The sequence below is a fragment of the Coregonus clupeaformis genome, chromosome 13 (genome assembly GCF_020615455.1).
Source record: "Coregonus clupeaformis isolate EN_2021a chromosome 13, ASM2061545v1, whole genome shotgun sequence".
NCBI lineage: Eukaryota > Metazoa > Chordata > Actinopteri > Salmoniformes > Salmonidae > Coregonus > Coregonus clupeaformis.
The window spans coordinates 26,633,100-26,657,485 of NC_059204.1; the positions used below are offsets into that span (position 1 = coordinate 26,633,100).

Consider the following 24,386-nt stretch of genomic DNA (forward strand, 5'->3'; position numbering starts at 1 on the left):
GTGGTCAGAGCAGGGTGAATGAGTCAGAACCACTATGACATTTTAACAACATGAAGCGCTGTCCAATCTGAGAACAGACAGTCAGACTCTAGCACATTAACGTATCTTGTATCTTTATGAAGAAAGTGCAAAATGTAGTGGTTTTGGTTGATTTGTCTCGAGGTTCATACTATACATTATAACACAGGTGATCGACAGTACAGGCCAATGTCTTCCATGAAAGGTATTTATGCTTGGGGTACTTGGCTAGATGCCATGTCCAGAGGTCAAGCTAGGTAGGTGGCCACAGTATGCCAGAGGAGCAGAAAGCAAGATACATGAGTGTTGAAGGAACTGCATAGGGATTATCATGGTGAATGAGATTACATTAGATTACATCCATCTGCCTGATGGTACCACTTGACTCCACCACTCCCTTACTTCCTTTTTCCCCAGAGCCTCACCCTATTGGGCAGCTTCGTCGTTATACAAAACTAGTTTGTATCAGCCAATCATTGTTTGATTACTGTTGACATTACAGAACTCATTGTGGAAGTATTTGTCCATTGACTTGTGAATGATTCTGTTACAGACGTCTCCTTTTACTCAAACTGTCAAGACTTAGAATACATAAACTTCCTCTTATGTCAGTGTTATGTCATCCTGTAGACTAGAGGGTATTCTTTTGGACCGTCTTAGACTCAATCTGTTTGTCTGAATGACTGATTGACTGACTAAAGAAGGACAGATGAGCGCAGATAGGCACTGAAATGTGAAACATAATCTGAGGTGAAATTATATGAAATGATGACAGGGAACAATAATAGACATATCTGCTTGTTTCCTTCAATCACATTTATTGATTTCTCTAATTTTTTACAATGAACATCAGCAAAAAAATTATATACATACAATAATATACATAAAGATAATAGAATTATCAGCCATTTTCATTTTGGGTGAGAGACTATCCCAAAGTGTTTCAAAGGATTTCTGCCTTAGATGATTTTTAATAAGCTGTCTGATTCAAGATTTTCAGGGACATAACGTTTTTTGCTTCAGAAGTGAGTTTGAAACACTAGTTTGCCACATGCAGTGGTCACAGGCAAGTATTGTGCTTTTTGGGGATAAATCCTTTGCAGTTACTGTAAATATGCAGCTTTCTATTGAATCAGTGTAACAGAAAAGGATACCCTTCTTCATCTCATAATCTTGGGGCCCATATAAAGACATGCACTGTTCATCTAAAAGAGTAGCCAGTAGAGAATGACTGAGAAAGAGTGCTGCTTTCAACAGGGCAACCATTCAATACTGCAAGGTTGAAAACAAGATAGAGAAAGAATGGGTCAGACTGAAAATAAACAAAAAATTGTCCTTGGTATGTGTTTAACCGTCAAATTTTCTTTAGTCTCACTCAGAATTCTGAGATTACAGGTCAAAAATCTACCAGGTAGCACCCCTGTCTTATTACAGTACAAAGCTAATACATTCTTTCCTCTTTACAACAAAATAACAATAAAAATACTTTATCTCTTTTTGAAAACAAAAACTTTATGTTTATATTGTTCATTCTTGAAGACGCGCATGAGCAAACATAACTATATATGTGAACGTAATATTTCCATGTTCTTTCTCTCTTCTTCCTCACACTCTTGATGATTCATGTTACTATACATTTGTTATAAAAACAAATAAAGAGAGTCGCACACTCTATGTATGAACAGTGTGCGACTCTCTTTATTTGTTTTTATAGCTTACAGTTTATTCACCGTTAGTCAGCACCTCTACACTAAATAATGTTCTCTGGTTGTGCGCCAGCTCATGCTTTTTATTAGACTATACATTTGTTAGCCATTCCAAGAATAAAAACATCATACAGCCACACATGAAATAAATATATTGCTTTTTGAAGACATCTCCAAATGATCATATAAAAACAGATACATGGAGATATTATTAAATATAATTTGGTGACACTGGGGAATAACACGATCTGTCCACCAGGAGGCACTGTTGTCATTTAGTGAAACCTGCTCCTTCTGTGTGTATCATTATGTAAGAATAGGACGGTTCATTCAATGACATTCATACAACATCATTCTGAAACACGTTTTAAATGAAACCCTTTCTCTTACAGAGATCTGTGGTCTGGTAGTTGCAGCACGATTTTTTACATACTATTAAAATTCTCATGAATATCTTTGGTTATACGGAATGTGGCAGGACTAATCTTGCATGTAGAAAATATAAGCATTAATTTTGCAATTGGAATATATCCACATATATGTAAGTGCGTGGCTACACACACCATGGATTCACACCATGGATAGTATACACATCTACTTGTAGATTGAATTGTGAATGGAATGGGCTCATGGGGCAAATTGTCTTGTGGTACAACATGGCAATATATGGGTCACATGGATAAAACCCTAATAATATTATAGAGTGTAAAGTAACTGTGGAACTAAGCATTCCATAGCCTTTCCTCATCTGACATATTTTAACAGAAAGCGTGGATGATTCTGTGTGTATGTGTGCTTGTGAGAGAGAAAGAGTACGAAATTGGGAGGGTTGACACAAGGTGGAACTACAAAGAGAGGATAAAGTAGAGTACCTGCTCTGGATTATTTGACCAGATTAAGAGATTACAGTGAAATTAAGCGAGACAGACTGAGTGGAGCAGGAATGCTAAGGAGTAGGTAGCACTAGAACTGCTCGCTCCATTGTCTCACAATGTCAAAAACAACAACTATTGGTAGGCTACATGCAGCATGCATGTTTAGCATGGAGTCAATTTACTTTGTTCAATCAATCCTATATACCTCAACATGTATTATACAGTACATCTATCAAACAAAACGTAGTATTACTGTCAGTCTTGATGATGACATTACTGAGGAACCACTTCAACCAAAATTAATGAGAATGTATTGATATGCAATACTGACTGAGAGACGAATAGGCCCTAAAAGTCAACCCAATCGTTAATTTGAGTGAACAGATGCTAGTGTTCTAAAAGTGTTGCTATGACGTCGTAGCAGGATCAGTCACATTGGCACAATGTCACAGCAAAGGCGAGGTGCCTGGGTTCAGCAGCGCTCGCTCAGATCCACAGATTCCTCAACTGATGGATGGGCTTTTCTCATTATGTGTACCTAATCAAGTCAGCAGTACATTCAGGGCATCTGTGCAACAGCACATTGACCACCATGCTACAGCAAATTCATAAATGCTCTTGCACATGCTCAATTGTAGATGTTTAAAGTTATAGTACAGCCTCCAACTCCAGGGTTGGTTGGTCTGTTTAACACTCTCCTTTTTAAAGCAATGTAATGGCAGAGAATCCTACCAAAATTTAAATAAATCAAACAAATGACCGTTATCACCAAAACAGCCCTACAGACATTCTGGTCAATGTAATCAGAAATGTTGGAGTCAGCCTTCAAACTGAGATGCACTGTCACAGCACTAACAAGCCATGTACAAACTGATTAAGTTGGTAAGAGATTTTTGAATAAAAGTTTTTAAAAACATAGAAACAAAACAAACTCTCTCTATTTGTCCTTCTCCACAGTACCATAAGCATCTCGTCTTCACAAGAAAAACACAAACCAGTGCAAATCAATACAAAATAAAAGAACAGCATCTATTTACAACATGTGTGCACTGTAAGAACAATGTATATTCATTTTATGGAAGACTGATCCAATTTATAACTATGATGTGCAATTCAAGTGTTTATGACAAAAGAGTCCTGTTTAATGTAAAGAATGTGTATGATTTGTTACTAATGAATATTGCACATTGCATATGCAACTTCCCGACCTACAGTATATTTTTCTTGCAAATAGAATTTTGTCATACAAAGACATACAGTACACACACATGCAAACATACACATAATGAAAGTTGTTGACCTCTATAACTCCCCATGTTGGAGATGCTATCTTCTTATAGCTCACATTTTATTCACACAATGGCTGTGGGGGGGCTAAACTGGATGATTACTGCAGAGTGCAGTGTGGTCCCTCCTGGTGGCCAGTGGTTTAACATAACCTCATTTATAATTCCCACATAACAGAGCAGAGAGCTGGGACGTGAAGCCTCCTGCCCTCTTAGCACACTAAAGACAATACACACATGCAAAATGACTCCGTCTCTGCATTCATCCACCAAAATGTTTTTTTCATGATACGTTTTAGCTGTTGGACTATTCAAGTGCAACAAAATAGACATACTGATATAAGGATATGATATATAAATAGATATACACGTTTTGTATTGTATTTTGTGTATATTCATACATAAAGGGGAACTCTAGAGGCAGGCAGCAAGGAAGGAGCCACAGTAAACTGGTAAGAGGTGTTGCTTCCATCTTGCAAACTTTGAAATCATACGTGTTTCTGTCCTCTATATCACCTAGTTAGTCATGCAGTGTAAATAGACTTCAAGTCAAACTAATTTACAGAAAAGAATCAGTCCCAAAGCTCACACACAGAAACAGAGACAGAATTACCACCCTTTTTACTGCACCATTCTGACAGCATCACTCCACTGGACATACAATGCCCGACATCTAGGGTAAATGGTGCAGTAAATGGAAGTTATAAACATATTCTATTCGTCAAACAGAGGGTGTTAATTCTGTTATCTGTTTCTGTATGTGTGTGTGTACCTGTGCACAGAATGTGGGTGGGAATGTTTGTGAAAGAAAGAGAATGTAAATCTAGTTTCTAGTGTTGATCCTCAGTTTGAAAGACACTTTTCCAGCAAACTTGTCTCTTTCACTCCCAGGAGGAATGTTGTTGGAGATGATCCTGCACTCGATATTGATGTCTTCATTGAGGGTGATGTTGAGGAACTTGATGGCAACCAGAGGCTGGGAGTAGTTCACCTGAAACAAGACAATAGTTCAATTTTTAAGATATTGTTACATAAGCTATCAGCATTCTTTTTCAGCAACATTTTATCTAAAATGTATTGAAAGCACAGGCAGATTAATGCGTAATAACAATGTAATAACATTGGATCACTAAGATTTTTTATTCTAACCATAAAAATAGGTTTATAAGTGATGCTTCCTGAGTGTTGCCAGGTTGGTATCAGGAGATTCTCACCTGAGCTTTCTTGCCATAGTAAGGGTAGTACATGAGGTTGAAGGTGCCATTTTCAGGGTAGTACGCCACCTCTCCAATCTTATCAGAGTCTTCTTTCTGCAGGGGCGGAGGATCAAGGTCATTAGTTAGAGCATGTTCTGTCTGAAGTGTGTGGGCGAGCAGGGAAGGTCTGCCCAATCTGAAGGTGTGGACGGGCAGGGAAGGTCTGCCCAATCTGAAGGAGTGGACGAGCAGGGAAGGTCTGCCCAATCTGAAGGAGTGGACGAGCAGGGAAGGTCTGCCCAATCTGAAGGAGTGGACGAGCAGGGAAGGTCTGCCCAATCTGAAGGAGTGGACGAGCTTTGAAAGGACACCATGACAATTAGAGTAGAAATGTATCTTTGCATTTACTGCATGTCTATCTACATACTGTACTTGTGGACTTGCAATAGTAAACTACTATTTATTTACATATATTTTAGACATTGAGTCTACCTGTACATGCTATGCAACAAAGTTATTGTATCTCTCTAGCTTGGAATATAAAAAGATGAGGGTACCAGTGTATCACTAGCAACTATACACTACATATCTACTCTCTATCTGTCACTAAGATCACTACAGTGGCACCCTTACCCATTCATCTTTGCCAACTTTGTACCTCTGAGAGTGGAAGGACAGAATGGATGGTAACAGAAAAGAAGAGAACAACGTTATGAAAGGATGAAATGACATTGTATCACGCCACACAGACAAGCAAAGAAAAACACAGATATAAAGGAAGGTAATGGGTGACATAGATGAGAACAAGAGACATGATGGGTTCATTCTGAGAGGGGACGTAAGGGGGGACGGACGGACTGAAAGAGCGAGAGAGAGGCTCACCTTCGCTCCACAAGTGACAAATGGAGCCTGGCCATCCTTTCCTGGCAACATCCCAATGACCTAGAGGGACAGACAGACCTGTGTTAACCTGGCAGTTCCACCACCATCCCCACTTCATCCCTCCTTAAAGCGGATCCATTCAACTGAGCACTGTTGTGATTTTGAAGTCGATCAAACAATTTCAAAACTTTTCCAATGTTGTTTGTACTTAAATTGTATGGTCGCTTCCAGGCTCCCAACAATTTCCTGCTCCATTCCCCTCTCCCTTACATCTCCAAGCAACACCCCAAGTTCCTCCCTCCCCAGCCCCCCTCCCCTCTCTGCTTCTCCCATACCCGGTTCAACTTGATGATGATGCATGGCTTGCCAGCCTGGTATCCATAGGTACGGTCATCGAGGCCAGAGCATTCTTGTAGAAGGGTTCGGTTGAACTGGCAGGAGCGCTTGGGGTTGTTCTTCACATCACCACTGTCTGCCTGAATAAAATACTGGTCCGGTGTGCACTCGTCATTCTTCTCAGCCTGCAGAGAGATGTTGTAGGCTGGATGGGAGAGAAATACAGTTTAACATGTTGTTTTCCCCATGACATTACGTGAGAGACAGACAGACAGACCGAGAGGCAGAGACAAGCTGACAGACAGACAGACTCACGGGAGAGGAAGTTGTCCAGGGTCTTGGCATACATGTCCCAGCTCTCAGTGTTGTGGGTGTTGTAGATGATCTCCATGGCCTCTCCCCTGGGTCTGATCATCATGCCTGGTGAAAAGAGAGAAAGAAGATGGGGGGTTTAGCCTTCATCATATGTATACAATACTATGTGTGATTGTTTGGGGTGTTCACGACTATATAGTAGTGGTTGTCTAAATGTTAGTTTGTAATGTGAGGTTTAACTTGATCAAAACCTCAATGTGGTATTAGTGTATAATACCTGGTGTACCAAGCCTGTCTTGCCAGGTGGGTTTGTGGTCATCCAAGGTCTGCAGCATGACGTACATGGTGAGGCAGAACATGCCTGCTAGGAAGATGTAGAACACTAGGTAGAAGAGTAGGATGAGGCCTGAGGAGGGAGACACAACCAGCACACAGATACAGCATTAACATCATACAAGATCAAAGGAAACGCAACATTCAACGAAATATGTCTATGTCCAAAATGGCACCCTATTAACTATACAGTGGGGCCATTTCAGATTATGGCCCTTCCATATTCCCCACTTATATGGAATAGGGTGCCATTTAAGATATTGCCCTATGTAAAAACAAAGCCTGAAAAGCTGAATAGTGAAAAGGTCATGTAGAGTAGGAGTTATATTGTCTAAGATCCAAGACAACACTTTATTTGGCCACTCTCTCTGTATTTATCGCACCATGCCACTCTCTCTGTCGTTATCACACTATACCGTACCAACGATTAAACGTAAAAAGACACAGGAGCTGAGGAGTAATCCTCTTTACCGCAAACCAGAAGCCTCTACTTCCTTCTATAGTATCTCTCTCTCTCTCTCTCTCCTGCTCTCTCTCTCTCTCTCCCGCTCTCTCAATTCAATTCAATTTAAGGGGCTTTATTGTCTCTCTCTCTCTCTCTCTCTCTCTCTCTCTCTCTCAAACATACACATTTCTATAAATAGAAATATAAAAATGTGTTTAATGGATATTGACTATCTATCTATTAATGGAAACATTAATTGGACATGCACACTTCTCCATAGATGTCTGCAATCACACTACCGACCACACACAACCTGCACACAAACACACACGCCCTTCCCCCAGTCTTAAACAGGGCTGATTAATATAGGGTTGAATGTCTGGTCTTTGATCAAATTAATTATCAAGTAACACCAACAATGGGGGAGAGAGCCGAGAAGAAGGGGAGGGTGAAAGAGAGGGAGGAAGGAGTGGTGACAGAAGGGAAGAGGGGAGGAGGAGAGAAGCCCCCTGGAGATTAGGTCAGGGGGTCAGGGGATTTGGAGACATGTACAGTATCCCACTTACACAAACAGTATAGAGACCATACCGACACTGTAACATATCAGTATAGCCAGGGCCCAAAGTGAAAGGCTATTGTTTAAACCATTCTGTTGGATTGACAACATAAAATCACCTCAGCTGTTACAAACACTAGACCTTCTCGGTGAGTGAGAGTGAATGTGTGAGTGTGACTCTGCCAGTCCCCAGGGTGGGGGATCTACGTTGAAATGTAACCTCATAGAGAGGAGCGTAAGAAGAAAGGAGAGGAGTGCAGAGCGGCATCCTGTGGGGTGAGATGGGAAGGGGTGCTCTGGCACACTGTGTACGAAGGAAAAACCCTGCTGAGTCATCACAGATCGTGTACAGGCCCTGGATCTAACCCTGGCTCTGGTCTAACCAATGCAGTGAGGGACTACCATCAGGGAGGAGATTATTTATTTGACTTTATGGGGCGTCATGGTGACCAGACCCCCCCCCACCCTTTTGGGGAGACAGACTGAGTGTTGTGTACAGACCCAGAGAGAGGGTCAAGAGGAGTGTAGAGAGGGTCACCTTTCGCCTGGCCACACCAGGAGGGTGTCCAGTTTACTGACCTCTCATCACCATGCCCTTTCACTCTTCCTCCGCCTCACTTTTTTCATCCCCCCATCACAGAGAGAGTTGAAAGCAAATGATAAAATGACGGGACAGAATAGGCCGGCAGCGTCCTGTGCTTTCCCTCCTACAATGGCAACATGGACGTCTTTTAAAAGGGGATAGTATTCAAACATCAATGAATACTATGAATGCTGTTTTGAATCTGGGTTATCAAACAGAGGCTTTGAATGGAAAATATGGTAAGCATAAAAGAATATGTATGCGCTGTGTCCGTTTTAATATTCATGTACTGTTGAAATTGCCAAGGGATCTAAGAACTATTTCCATAATTGTGTAACACACACACACACACACACACACACTTGCATATCCACAAGGAACAGTAGTGCCGCCCTGATTGGGCTGAATTTCTACCCCAGCTAATTTCAGCAGTGTGCGCTATCAGTGAAAAAGTTGCAATTACATTAACTAGGGTCCTTTGTGCATGAGATTGGTGTGGTTCCTCTATAAGGCTCTTTGTTCTGTGGGCTGTGGAGGAGGTCAGGGCTGATTAAAGGACAGATGCATGCAGACTAGACGTACGATCTTAATTTGATCACCATGTTGTAGGAGAAATGTAAAACTTGGAGTGTATTTGAGGTTTAAAAAGGCTTCTGAAGTTTGTAATTTCCACTTTTACATTTCAGGCATGATTTCCCGTTATGGAAAATGTATCAACCCTACAAAAATGTCCATTAATTATCCACATAATAATTCACATTTCCTGTTGCTGCAGGATTATTTTCCTGCTGTAGAAAACTGGCTCTAATTATGATCCTACATGTGTAGCACCTGGATACCTGGATCACCTAGGCCCAGCCAGGTAATGAGGTATGTACTAAGTTAATGGACCAAGTATAGGCTATACACATTTAGGCTCACTACAGAAATAGCCTAACTAACTAGCCTTAGAGAGCGCAGCTTAACCAGGCCACCAGTCCTCAAAGCACCTGGGATGCACTGAGCTGGATGAAGGAGTGCATTCTGGGAGAATAGCTGCAAAGGAAACTATAGTCAGTGATCACCCCACTCAGTAGGCCTACCACTTACATTTCTCTCCATTATAGTAGAAAGGGCACTATAGCGTTCCTTGTGGAAATGTGAAATGCAAGGGGGTGTGTGGGTGTGTGTGTGTGTGTGTGTGTGTGTGTGTGTGTGTGTGCGCAGGGCCCCCCTACCTCGCGGGCAAAACATTTTAGTGGCCCTCCTCTTTACAGAAGTTTAGCAATTTTATATAATTCTACTCATTTTGCCATGAGGCACAGAGAACATTTTTGCAGTTTTCTGCTATTCTACACATTTTTCCAAGACTTATGCCATGTTAATGATATCTGAGTGAGAGTGACTAACAAGATCAATGGGGGCCCCGTGGAGGTCAGGGCCCCTGGGCACATGCACTGCATGCCCGGTCGGTATTCGGCCATGATTACTACAAGTTTAGATAGCTGGCTAGACTAATTTACCAATCTATAAATTGTTAGCTGACATGGCTAATTTAGTGTCAGTGACTGATATAGCAAGAGAAAAACTGCTGATGCACAACCAAATTTCTAAATTGCACCTTGTGTATTCTACTATTTTAACTCTCAACAGTAAGTTGAGGCCACGACTTAGTTCTTAAAAACATAAATAATAATTATATTTTTTGTTGTTGTCTTTTTTGGGGGGGTCAGGGGTCCCCTAGTGGCTGGGGACCCTAAGTGACCGCTTGTCTCGCTTATGCCTGGAGCCGGCCCCTGTGGTGTGTGTGTGTGTGTGTGTGTGTGTGTGTGTGTGTGTGCATAGGTTAGGCTGGGGCGGTATACTGTATACCGGGGTATTTGGAAAATGCCACAGCATAGTTTTTCAATACCGTCAACTATTTATTTTAAGATAATACATTTGAATATTTGTAGCTACTTTTTAAGTTCATACTTGCAGTCAACTTGTGCAATACATTAGGAGATAAAGCAGATTGCATTCTTCATTTCACCTGTCACATTATTTTACATGATGAAGCTTACCATAGTTCCCCAGAACAGTGGAGCCAGTCACGTGTTTGTTTGTAAATAGCACAACGGGAGAAAGCTGGAGCTGGTGAGTCCATAGCATTCTATATCTATCGGTGAGTCTCTGTTGTGCGGTGCACATGAGGTGATTAAGTTACACTAGTATGCAATTCAATACTAAATGTTTGCCATCAGATATCTTAGAACGGCTGTCTGCCGTGTTTGAGAAGTCAAAGAGCTCTTGGTGTACAACTGCCATTTCTTCCCTGTGCGTCCTACTAGCGTTTTTTCTTCTTCTCCTCTGTTCTTCTCCCATCTGCTCCATGTACACATGCTGCTCTTTCTTCAGAAACGCATGCATCACAACTTTGTTCATTTGCACAATTTCTCTCATTCACTTTCGCTTGTACAGTGCATTTGGAAAGTATTCAGACCCCTTGACATTTTTGTTACGTTACAGTCTTATTCTAAAATGGATTAAATCGTTTTTTCCCCTCATCAATCTACACAATACCCCATAATGACAAAGCAAAAACAGGTTGTTAGAAATGTTTGCACATTTATTACAAATAAAAAACTGAAACCGCAATTCATTACATAAGTATTCAGACCCTTTCCTCAGTACTTTGTTGACGCACCTTTGGCAGCGATTACAGCCTCCAGTCTTCTTGGGTATGATGCTACAAGCTTGGCACACCTGTATTTGGGGAGTTTCTCCCATTCTTCTCTGCAGATCCTCTCAAGATCTGTCAGGTTGGATGGGGAGTGTCACTGCACAGCTATTTTCAGGTCTCTCCAGAGATGTTCGATCGGGTTCAAGTTCGGGCTCTGGCGACCCACTCAAGGACATTCAGAGACTTGTCCCGAAGCCACTCCTGCGTTGTCTTGGCTGTGTGCTTAGGGTCGTTGTCCTGTTGGAAGGTGAACCTTCGCCACAGTCTGAGGTCCTGAGCGCTCTAGAGCAGGTTTTCATCAAGGATCTCTCTGTACTTTGCTCTGTTCATCTTTCCTTCGATCCTGACTAGTCTCCCAGTCCCTGATGCTGAAAAACATCCCCACAGCATGATGCTGCCACCACCATGCTTCACCGTAGGGATGGTGCCAGGTTTCCTCCAGATGTGACTCTTGGCATTCAGGCCAAAGAGTTCAATCTTGATTTCATCAGACCAGAGAGTCTTGTTTCTCATGGTCTTAGAGTCCTTTAAGTACCTTTTGGCAAACTCCAAGCGGGCTGTCATGTGCCTTTTCCTGAGGAGTGGCTTCCGTCTGGCCACTCTACCATAAAGGCCTGATTGGTGGAGTGCTAAAGAGAGGTTGTCCTTCTGGAAGGTTCTCCCATCTCCACAGAGGAACTCTGGAGCTCTGTCAGAGTGACCATCGGGTTCTTGGTCACCTCCCTGACCAAGGCCCTTCTCCCCCGATTGCTCAGTTTGGCCGGGCAGCCAGCTCTAGGAAGAGGTGGTTCCAAACTTCTTCCATTTAAGAATGATGGAGGCCACTGTGTTCTTGTGGACCTTCAATGCTGCAGACATGTTTTGGTACCCTTCCCCAGATCTGTGCCTCGACACAATCCTGTCTCGGAGCTCTACGGACCATTCCTTTGACCTCACGGCTCGGTTTTTGCTCTGACATACACTGTCAACTGTGGGACCTTATATAGACAGGTGTGCCTTTCACAATCATGTCCAATCAATTGAATTTACCACAGGTGGACACCAATCAAGTTGTAGAAACATCTCAAGGATGATCAATGGAAACAGGATGCACCTGAGATCAATTTTGAGTCTCATAGCAAAGGGTCTGAATACTTATGTAAATAAGGTATGTGCAAAAAAAATCTAAAAACCTGTTTTCGCTTTGTCATTATGGGGTATTGTGTGTAGATTGATAAGAAAAATAAACAATGTAATCCATTTTAGAATAAGGCTGTAACGTAACAAAATGTGGAAAAAGTCAAGGGCTCTGAATAATTTCCGAATGCACTGTATATGTCCACACTCACTGAAAATTAGATTCGGTAGCTATAAGCTATGCTTGTATAACTTTATGACCTGGATTTGTCTGTCTTTGTAATTAGTTTATGTTCGTTTTAGCTCGTTAGCATTTAGCTAACAGCGTCTATGTGATTTCACTATTACTTGTGTTAATTTTGGTAGCATTCTGGTAATAGATGCCCAATGGGCTTTTATTTTGCGTTTTTAGCGCTCCCTTGTGTGCTATGCTGGTAATACCGTAAATCCTGGGATGGCAAAAGGACAGTATGGTGGTATGAAAATCTGGATACCGCCCAAACCTAGCATAGGCGCCTGAGTAATGGAGCAAATGCAGCCGCTGCACCCCCACTTTCAAAATAGGGGCGCAAAGTATGTTTTAGCACCCCCACTTTTTTTTTTACCAGAAAAGTATAATGATCCATTGGGTAATTTGTCATTTTTCAATGATTAGTAATGTTTTGAGCTAGTTTGTATTAAAATAGATATGTCCATTTTTTATAGAATAATTAACAGATTGCATTTTGCACCACCTCCCCCGTCGCCTCAAGATGAATGGTTTTGCCCACTGGAAAGTTTTGCTTCCCTACTGAGCGCCATTGTTTTGACTCAGTGCAGTTAGAAAGCACTAGTTGCACAACTGGTGTTTAAAATGAAAAGGCACCTGCAAAAGAAAAGTTTTATGTATTTTGTTGTGCTGTTACATTTGTATCATTGTTTCATGACCTATGCACTCAGGGTGTTGCTACATTGCATTTGAGAGACGTGTTACCACAAGCAAATTTTGTAATTTCACTTTGTCTGTAAGAACCATGATGAGCACGGGCATGTCTGATTAGGCTTTTTTGTTTCGCAGCCTCTGGGACAATCTCAATTGATCGCGTCCTCTCTCCTCGCCTCAGAGGAGATCTTGCTTTCTCATCCAATTGGTTTTGAGAAGGAGAGAGGACACGAGGAGAATGCAATTGAGATTCTCCCACTGACTCTGAGTAGCCTTTCATCAGCCTACCAAAGGTTGCAACTTTTCAGAAAACTGCATGTCCGGTAGAATGGTGTTAAAAGCTGTTTACAGGCATTTAACACCATTCTGAATTTTTGCCATCTATTTTCCCAACATCAATCAGTTAAATCACATTGTTACAATGTTTTGTAACAGTCCTGGCTGAGTCTCACATGCGACCGTACAGTGGTGGCTTCGCAGTTACAATGTAGCCAAGCTGTCTCTGTATGCGCCTATGCGCAAAATGAAAAAATACCGGATATTTGTCACTCAATAAAACAGCTCTGCTTTGCTTGGTAAGTAATATTGAACAAATAAGCCATTTCTACCCTCGCTGCATCAAATATGTATGCTGCTGAGACAAATTTTAAAAAATGTCCTAGTGACACTGTGACAGCGCTTAAAAATAAATAAAGTCAATGTCGGAGGTAGGGATGGGCATGAGTCTCGACAGACCTCAAAACTCGATCTTTAACCAGAGATCACATTTGTTTCAAATACTGAAACTATTTGGTGTAATGTGCTTTGTGGCTGCCCGAACGGGCAAGAGACATTTTGTCCCAATTTTTTTTTTTTTTATTGTCTTGAAGAAAACGTTAATTTGCTTTGACTCTAGTGTTCCATGTGCATTTGCGGAGGACAACAAAAAATAAACCAAGCCAAGCGTCACGCAGTTCTTCTCCTTAAATTGTCTCACTCACTCAATTGCGTTCTGACCTCTCCCTCTACACACGTGTCCTGAGTGCACACACAAGCTCCCATTAAGCCTACAGAAATAAATGCCTATAAAATGTAATCGAACTGATGGGATACACAAGCTACATTCCTTGCCAAATGACGACAGTTTTATCACAAATTCAAAATGGACTGGTTGATTGAAGTAGGGAAATATGTGTTCCAACAACGAGCTGCAGTTTTGGAATAATTGCATCCCATCTATTTTGCGCTTAGGCTACTTTGCAAACTGCTAGTGCCATTTAGAATTGGTTAGCCTAGGGCTAGGCTATAACCCCCCTAAACATAGACAGGTTCCACACTGAAAATATGCAAAACATTTGTTTGATAAAGACAAAGAGAGTATTTTCATCAGAATCATTAAGCCTAAGCCTACTCACCAAACAAATAATAATAAACTACATTGAATGTCTGTATATAGAAAAGAAGAGAGATTCTTGTAACCCTAAAAAATTGTCTTTCATCTCGCCAAATTGAGCCCCGTTTCAAATGATCAATAACTGTTCCAGATGCGAGATGTGCATCACTTCGCACTGTCAACTTTTTTCATTTGTAAAAATATTATTTTCTATTATTTTCTATTTTATTCTATTTATTTTATTCCCGTATGGCTCAGTTGGGCCATGGTAGAGCATGGCGCTTGAACCGCCAGTGTTGTGGGTTCGATTCCCACAGGGTCCAGTACGAAAAAGTAAAAAAATGGATAAGAGCATCTGCTAAATGACTAAAATGTTATATTACATCATGTTTTTTACTATAAAATAGGTGTGCCAATAAGAGCATCTTGTCTGCTAAATTAACAAAACAAGGCTATGCCATTGCACAGTCATACAGTGGATTCGGAAAGTATTCAGACCCCTTGACTTTTCCCCACATTTTGTTACGTTACAGCCTTATTCTAAATTTGATTAAATAAATACAAATCCTCATCAATCTATACACAATACCCCATAATGACAACAGGTTTTTTGAAATTTTTGCAAATGTATAAAAAAAACAACAGCTGAAATACCTTATTTACATAAGTATTCAGACCCTTTGCTATGAGACTTGAAATTAAGCTCAGGTGCATCCTGTTTCCATTGATCATCCTTGAGATGGAGTCCACCTGTGGTAAATTCAATTGATTGGACATGATTGGGAAAGGCACACACCTGTCTTTATAAGGTCCCACAGTTGACAGTGCATGTCAGAGCAAAAACTAAGCCATGAGGTCGAAGGAATTGTCCGTAGAGCTCCGAGACATGATTGTGTTGAGGCACAGATCTGGGGAAGGGTACCAAAAAATGTCTGCAGCTTTGAAGGTCTTAAATGGAAGAAGTTTGGAACCACGAAGACTCTTCCTAGAGCTGGCCGCCTGGCCAAACTGAGCAATCGCGGTAGAAGGGCCTTGGTCAGGGAGGTGACCAAGAACCCGATGGTCTCTCTGACAGAGCTCCAGAATTCCTCTGTGGAGATGGCAGAAACTTCCAGAAGGACAACCACCTCTGCAGCACTCCACCAATCAGGCCTTTATGGTAGAGTGACCAGACGGAAGCCATTCCTCAGTAAATGGCACATGACAGCCCGCTTGGAGTTTTCCAAAAGGCACCTAAAGGATTCAGACCATGAGAAACAAGATTCTCTGGTCTGATGAAACCCTTCTCCAGAGCACTCACGACCTCAGACTGGGGCGAAGGTTCACCTTCCAACAGGAATATTTTCCCCCCATTTTTTCCCCCCACCTTTATTTACCCAGGTAAGCCAGTTGAGAACAAGTTCTCATTTACAACTGCGACCTGGCCAAGATAAAGGATGACCCTAAGCACACAGCCAAGACAAACCAGGAGTGGCTTCGGAACAAGTCTCTGAATCCTTGGTGGCCCAGCCAGAGCCTGGACTTGAACCCGATCGAACATCTCTGGAGAGACCTGAAAATAGCTGTCCAGCGACGCTCCCCATCCAACCCCACAGAGCTTGAGAGGATCTAAAAAGAAGAATGGGAGAAACTCCCCAAATACAGCTGTGCCAAGCTTGTAGCGTCATACACAAGAAGACTTGAAGCTGTAATCGCTGCCAAAGGTGCTTCAACAAAGTACTGAGTAAAGGGTCTGAAAACTTATGTAAATCAATCACATTTATTTATAAAGCCCTTTTTACATCAGCAGATGACACAGTGCTATACAGAAACCCAGCCTACAACCCCAAACAGCAAGCAATGCAGATGTAGAAGCACAGTGATATTTTGCTTTGTCATTATGGGGTATTGTGTGTAGATTGATGAGAAGAAACAACAACAATTTCATCAATTTTAGAATAAGGCTGTAACGTAACAAATTGTGGAAAGAGTCAAGGGGTCTGAATACTTTCCGAATGCACTGTAGGCTTCTACAAGCAAGCGCCACTGCTGAGGTTACTGCCTTGAAGAATCGGGTTCCAAGATATAATATAACCAGTTGATATTATGGTTTCAATAAATCAATCTTAAACGGCACTTGTTTTTTTATTGACTGAATATATATGGGGCAATTTAGCGATAAGGATTTGTTATCTGTAATGGTTATGATAAATTAGGCATTGATGCGCACTGTTGGCATATAGATAAATGCACACAATTTATCTTTATTTTATTTGCAGGAAATGGTTAAAACAATTCACAAAAAAATATACAAAAATGTTTTACACCCCCACTTTCAGATAAAGTCAGGTGCCCGTGTGTGTGTGTGTGTGTGTGTGTGTGTGTGTGTGTGTCTTTGTGTGTGATTGAGTATGGTGGGTGACATCTCAAGTCATAGCATTTACATTCATGAGAGATTACATTTGAAACAATTCTGATTACATTTAGTGTAATCAATTAAAGGGAATGTTCTGAAGTTAATGTACAGATTGATTTGACGTCTACAACTGATACTTGGCCGGTCAGCCTATGAAGTCATTAGATTAGGATTAAATCCTGCACTGATTTACTCACACTAAGCGATGGGAAGGGCTGGGGGGTTGGAGGTGACACAAATAGAATGTGGCGCTCGGCTTTACCCAGATTAAAACGCCTCAATGTCATTAGAAAAGAGCCATATGCCATAAGACTGCTAAATAACTAACAGAACGGCTACACGGACTATCTGTATTTAATTCTATGCATACTCACACTCACGCACACTGACACTCCAACACACACATAACATGCACACACATTTATACTGACTCTACACACATGCACACACGCTCATATACAATCATAATTTATGCTGCTGCTACTTTGTTTATCATATATCCTGATACCTTGTCACCTTACCCCTATACATATATACCTCTATCACTACAGTATCCCTGCATATTGTAAATACAGTATTGGAACTGACTCTGTATATAGCTTCTTACTTTCTCGTGTTCTTCTTATTTCTTATTTTTATTTATTGTGTGTTTGTTCTACCTTGTTATTTTTAGCGCTACATTGATATTGATTACTGCATTGTTCAGTTTGGAGAAAGAAAGGCATTTCACTATACTTCTGCACTTGACATTAAAAATGTAAAAGTTAATATGTGCACAATTATTTCCATGAACATTTGAAATAGTTGCAGGTCGGGCATTTATGACGTTACGGTCATCGTTTAAAATCTCGGATGTTAGACTACATTACCATATCTTATTGCAAATCTTGGTTGTGCGATTATCGTGCTGATCTTGACACTTAGCAGATATAATGTATCAAAATAATTCTTCACTGAAACAAAACGTGCATTGTAATATTGATTGCAACCTAATAGCATGTAGTTAAATCATTACCACAAACCCACTACTTTTGCGTTTTGCATAGCCTATTCGAGTTAATAATAGGTCTAGGCTTGTCAACGCTGAGGCTATTTGAAGTAACAACTGGCCCTCAAATCTCGCTCTGCGCCAGAAGACAGGTTAAAGTAATGCAAATTCAATCTAAAGAGGCCGACTGTAGCCTTTAAAAAGTACAACAGAGAATAGTATTTTAAATGGTGGGCAATGGCATATTCATTTCATTTAAAATACACTACATGACCAAAAGTATGTGGACACCTGCTCGTCGAACATCTCATTCCAGAATCATGGGCATTAATATGGAGTTGGTCCCCCCTTTGCTGCTATAACAGCCTCCACTCTTCTGGGAAGACTTTCCACTAGACGTTGGAACATTGCTGTGGGGACTTGCTTCCATTCAGCCACAAGAGCATTAGTGGGGTCGGCCATTGATGTTGGGCGATTAGGCCTGGCTTGCAGTTGGCGTTCCAATTCATCCCAAAAGTGTTCGATGGGGTTGAGGTCAGGGCTCTGTGCAGGCCAGTCAAGATCTTCCACACCGATCTCGACAAACCATTTCTGTAGGGACCTTGCTTTGTGTACGGGGGCATTGTCATGCTGAAACAGGAAAGGGCCTTCCCCAAACTGTTGCCACAAAGTTGGAAGCACAGAATCGTCTAGAATGTCATTGTATGCTGTAGCTTAAGATTTCCCTTCACTGGAACTAACAGGCCCAGCCCGAACCATGAAAAACAGACCCAGACCATTATTCCTCCTCCATATGATGGTGCCAGGTTGAAAGTCACTGAGCTCTCCAGTACAGGCCATTCTACTGCCAATGTTTGTCTATGGAGATTGCATGGCTGGGTGCTCGATTTTATACACCTGTCAGCAACGGGTGTGGCTGAAATAGCCCAATCCACTAATTTGAAGGGGTGTCCACATACTTTTGTATATATAGTGTAGTTCCACTGCCTCAACCCTTATGTCCCAACCTGGTCTCAGATCATTTCGGATTATTCTGTACGTAAATCTGATACACTCCATGTATTATGACATGTTATGTTTCGAATGGTATGCATTGATTTGTGGAAGTCCATCATCCATTTCGTAGAATATGTGACGAATTTGCTAAATGAAAAATATATTACCAATATGCAAAACATATTTTTCCAATTTGGTGTTGCTAACATTAGGTAGGCTAGGGGTTAGGGGTTAAGCTTAGGGTTAAGGTTAGGAGTTAGGTTAAAGGATTAACGTTAGGGTTAGGGGAAGGGTTAGCTTAAAGGATTAAGGTTAGGGGAAGGGTTAGCTAACATGCTAAGTAGTTGCAAAGTAGCTAAAAAGTAGTAAGTAGTTGCAAAGTGTCTAATTAGCTAAAATTGTCCATGATGAGATTTGAACATGCAATCTTTGGGTTGCTAGATGTTTGCGTTATAGGTCCACCCATCCAGACGTTCAAGTTATACGCCCACCCATCCACCCTCCTTTTCCCACACCCATCCACCCTCCTTTGCCTTAAGTAACCTTATGTCTTATGTAACCATACCAAATGTAACATATCATATTAATTTAAGTATCCCGGATTTACCGTTGACCGTTTATGTTACGTCTAGTCTATGAGACCAGGCTGTATGTCCAGACGCATTGCGCAGAAAACTCAGTGACATAAATTAATAAATATAAAATAATAATGCAGGCAAAATTTCGCCAGCTCACACAAGCTCATACTACACATAATGGCACATTTGAGTTTCAGCACGTCCTTGCACTGGACAGCAACCAATCTTATTAACTGATGCTCGGGTGAGGCGGAAGCTTTAAATTGCGCATTATAGGCTATGCTACAATGTGTTCACAAACTGTACATTTCCGCCTGGTCACATTCGTACGTGTACAACCAGCATAATTAAAGGACGCCCATGACATCATTGTAAAGCCTGTAGCTAACTAGGTGCTGCGGACTTGCTAATTTAAAAATAAAATAACTTTGACCATTTATTTCAAACTATGAAGCCGAGGTGGTAAAATGCTAATTAAATGCAATAACTGCATGCAGGCTGGTGTCCCGTGCCACTACAAAACAGACAAGTTTGCTGAGTTCTTATATAGTGTGAGTGGGAACATTATCATTGCGTTTTTGCTTTGCTTCTTCTCCACTGTAGTGTATTTTGGAGGCTAGGACTGGAACTATATCGTGCACATTAACTGGTTGGATAGCCAGCCAGTCATGAAATTGGCTGCTAAGTAAAGTTACTACTAGTAGCTAGCTAATATCGATGAGACTAAATTAAAAAGAGGAGCGTTTGTCAAGTGTCATGACTCATGCATGTTATGTATACATAACTAGCTATATAGCTTGTGACAAGGCAGAAACAGTTTCACTCTTCATCTGCATAAATTAAAAAAATATTGATGAGAAAACGACATCACCACTTTGTGCAAGTTAAAGACCCGAGCCAGCTAGCTGTTGAACATTTTGAACATGACAACTTTCAAGCAACACAAAGACAGCAAGTTAGCGAACTATTTTCGAATTCGGCATTTGTTTCACAACCCATCTAAGGTTGCAAGCTAGCTTCATCTAGCCGGCATAATACTTTGAGCCTTGTTTGTCGATCAGTAATGCTAGCTATCTATGCCATACCAACCTGCTTAGCAGCCGACTAAACTGTGTGAAATTGCGGGCTATTCTTTGGGGTGCTGAAATCTGTAGTTTTTGATAAAAACGTAATTTTGTGTGACGTCGGAGCTCCAGTCCGCCCACACTAGTCGCTGCTCAACTCCATCATAAATCGTAGAGTTGAGTTTAATCGGCTAGCTGCCCATCCAACCAGCTAGCAATGGGCAGCTAGCTAGCTAAATATTTATAGTACAGAAAATACATTATTCAAGTCTAAGTTGAATATCAGTAGTGCTGTAGTAAATTATCTATTATAAAGCCAGTTAAAATCGCATGAATACTTTATAAACCTACAAATATAGCATGTTAATTTAAAGCAAAACACATGTAACTGAATGGGTTTTCCGACGTTCTGAAGCTTTCTTTACCCTTCGTGGTTGTTGCTAAACTAAACTAAACAATGGGCCCCACGTCATTGATGACACAAACCTGTCTTCCTCCATGGTGTTAGAGGTAGAGGGGCCATATGTGCTGCATTGCTGCAGGCGACCATCACTAGGTAAACGACTAGACTCACCCCAGCTGCTCGCTGTCCTGCCACAAAATTCCCGCGTCCTAGGGTTCCATATGAAGTCCTTCCAAGTGCTCTTCTCAGCATCCTTTGCCATTTTGCTAGATTTTTGTACTCCACGGACTGTTACCTGGCTTTATAGCCTAATGTAGTAGGTCGTTAGGGTGATATGTGAAATATCTAGCTGTGAGGTTGGCCTACACTGCAAAACCTGTTACAGGGTTGCTCTGGAAACAAACGGGTGCCAATTCCTCAGATAGAAAGCAGAAAGACGCTTTCGAGCACACAAATGAAGAGCTGCTTTGAAAGAAAAGGATGAAAATCCGGCAGCTCCGTGCTACGGTTTCTAATTACAGTTAATGTATAATAAACGACGGTGGTGTTGACACTACACTCAGTACAAACCCAGCATCTGCCCTACCACAACTTCTAGTCCGCATTCCGCAGTTTTGATGAGTGATGCAGAGATGAAGTGATACTGCAGTAAAGTGCTCTCTCTTCATCTCTCTCTCTCTCTCTCTCTCACTCGCTACCAGTCTCTCCCTCGCTCACCGTCACTCAAGCCTCACCCCCCTACCCATCCCTCTCTAACCAATCATATGCCCCCTGTAACCTGTGTTTCTCAGTTAACGTCAGAGCAAGGACTTGAGTGACAAGCATTCCAGCTAATTATATTAGCACTGGAGATTCCTCCTGCAGCCTGTGCATGTGTCTGAAGACAGTGGTGCCACAGATAGACATCACATTTTTGGTGGTACTGCTCATAGATGAGGCTCTTGAACATAGCTCATAGTCACATCCATCTGAATGAAATGTCTCCACCATCAACATCCCCTTCCTGAAACCCACACTGTTGAAAAATGCAGATTCCTCTAAGGATGTATTTATAATGTTGCGGTTAATTCCCCTGCAGTCCTCTAAACCTGGCTGTCATGAGGGAAGGAAGGAGGAGGAAGGAGGGACATATGGAGCTGACTCACACAATATCAATATGATGCTTATTTGCACAACTGGCAACTGGATGTCTATGATAATGTAGCTTACTGTAGAAGAGGCTAGCCAATTTAGGGAAAGCAGGGTGATCTGATAATACGCAGAGTCAGTATAAAGCCTGTCCAGATCTTTTGCCTTAGCTAAATTGATCCCTGCATTGCTTGGCAGTGGTGTCTGGTCTCCCAGTCAGTCTAATGGCAATGCAGGGTCAAGTCTAAAGGCTGATGGATTACTCTGCAGTACTCCTGGTGCCATATGACGTGGCCTGTTCTGCCACTGGCATCCATCCGCATGTCAATGTGTGCATGTATGTGCGTGAGAGCGTACATACGTGTGTGTGTGTGTGTGTACATACAGTATACTGCATTGATGAATCTCAGAGACTGGTAACCAGTACAGTTGATGAGAATGGTGCCCTCACTTGGAGATCTAAGATATTACAACACGTGTGTGTCTGGGCGGTGTCACTGGGTTCATAGCCTTGCAGCAGAATCCTGTTAAGAGGGCATTCTGACTGTCTGCAATGGTTTTAACCAGAGACAATCTTCTACATTCACCACTACTTATCTTACCAATGATAGCAGATATGAAACCTAAAACATAAGAAATGTGAAGATATAATGCAAAGCAAAGATATTTTGTTAGTAAGCTTCTGTATGTCATGACATGAAACATAAAGACATGCAAAAATCCTGTTCATTATATAAAATTTATTTAATGACGATATCAATGCGAATATAGCACTACAGTGATTTCCAAAGTACACCGTATCTTACCATATCAATATAGTATGGCACTCATATACTGGCCACTGTTTAGTTGACACGCAAAGCTGACAGCTTCTGTAAACTAGTTAGTAAATTATGCATAAGTTATCAATTGTTGTGATGAATTAAAAAATATGATAACTTGGTATATCTGAAATACAATTGGGCACACTTTTCAATGGATTTGGGATAGAACCCTAACTCTGACATGTTTTCAATGTAAGGAATCCCTGCATGCATTGCAGTTCCCTTCTCCCCCTCAACATGGTCTTCATCACTGTTTGTTTGTTTTAAACTATAGTCAAATGGGTGATAATAACCTGGACCATTAAAACAGACTGTTGAAGTAGTAAAAAGTGAATCAGTGACTTAGTAATAATGGTGCAATGTCACCTCAACATTTTGGAGACTTTTCCACGGGGTGGAACTGGAAATGTACAGGTTGGTGCTAACCAGTAAAACAACAACATCAACCAGGAGACATTCAAGTGCCAGAATACAAGTACAGAGGGATTGACTCATCAAAGTACAAACTTCATATCTTTTAGTAAATAAAAACAAGTATGTAACAACCACAATAGTAGTAATATTAGATATGGTCATGAATACTGAAATTGTAATTGTAATTTAATTAACAACAACATTAGTAGTAGTAGTTTGAGATAGCAGCAAAGTATTTCAGACAATGTCCAAACAATGATCAAACTGAGTTGTTCAAACCTGTACATAAATACAATGTATGTAGAAAAAGGCATAAATACAACAACTGTATGTACTGCATAAAGGGAATATTGCACAAATATGATACGACAATTGTGAGACAGTGCCTTTGTCTTGAGGGCTTGTAATTGATTGGTAGAATCGTACAGTAATGTGTGTGTAGACCAATTGCAACAGATAAAGTAACTCATTCTTTATTATTATTATTATTATTTATTTTTTTACAATTGAACAAATGTACGTTTTTACATTATATGCTACATTATATTTATTGATTACAAGTATGAAAGTGGAAACAATTGCTACATTTTCAATACAGTTGTACATCTATTTACAGTAGTATATAGGGGTTTTGTTTCTCGTAAGCATATGCTATGTTTTTGTGCAGGTTCTTCCAGCATTCTGTTTGAGGTGTGTGTGTGATGATGTTACACTGCCCTATCAACTGCAGCATTTCCTACTGTCTGTGTTGATAGGTGTGTCAGTGCTTTGTTTTGTGGGGTGGGATGATCATCAATATGCAACAGTGAGTCCACATGACCAGTGGTGTTTTTTTTTTGCCAGTGATGTATTTTGTACAATTAATCTGTGTCCGCTTGTATTGCATTTTAGTGTACATACATGTGCCATCTGTCATAATAAGATATGTTTTAATGATTCCCCCAGCAACACTTT

General features: G+C 41.0%; 1 protein-coding gene across 2 annotated transcripts; it reads right to left on the reverse strand.

Annotated features, from left to right (window-relative positions):
* Positions 1 to 1,738: 1,738 nt before the first annotated feature.
* atp1b2b (ATPase Na+/K+ transporting subunit beta 2b) lies at positions 1,739 to 21,759 on the reverse strand. Of its 2 annotated transcripts, XM_041894760.2 has the most exons (8): positions 21,238 to 21,759; positions 6,892 to 7,020; positions 6,615 to 6,719; positions 6,299 to 6,504; positions 5,964 to 6,023; positions 5,715 to 5,741; positions 5,100 to 5,195; positions 1,739 to 4,876 (listed from the first exon to the last, which is right to left on the reverse strand). In XM_041894760.2, exons 1-8 carry the CDS (start codon positions 21,326 to 21,328, stop codon positions 4,709 to 4,711), a joined length of 882 nt encoding a protein of 293 aa, XP_041750694.1. In that variant the 5' UTR covers positions 21,329 to 21,759; the 3' UTR covers positions 1,739 to 4,708. The 2 variants fall into 2 exon arrangements, with proteins under 2 accessions (XP_041750694.1, XP_041750695.1); XM_041894761.2 differs by lacking the exon at positions 5,715 to 5,741 and having other exon boundaries at positions 21,238 to 21,758.
* Between the last annotated feature and the right edge of the window lie 2,627 nt (positions 21,760 to 24,386).

Bases quoted from the DNA above. Each gene is read 5' to 3' on its own strand.
- atp1b2b (XM_041894760.2), bottom strand. From the start codon at position 21,328: ATGGCAAAGGATGCTGAGAAGAGCACTTGGAAGGACTTCATATGGAAC. The intron at 5,196-5,714 runs GTAAGGGTGCCA...CCGCCCCTGCAG, and splicing joins AAGTTGGCAAAGATGAATGG to AAAGAAGACTCTGATAAGAT. The intron at 4,877-5,099 runs GTGAGAATCTCC...GTCTTGTTTCAG, and splicing joins ACTATGGCAAGAAAGCTCAG to GTGAACTACTCCCAGCCTCT.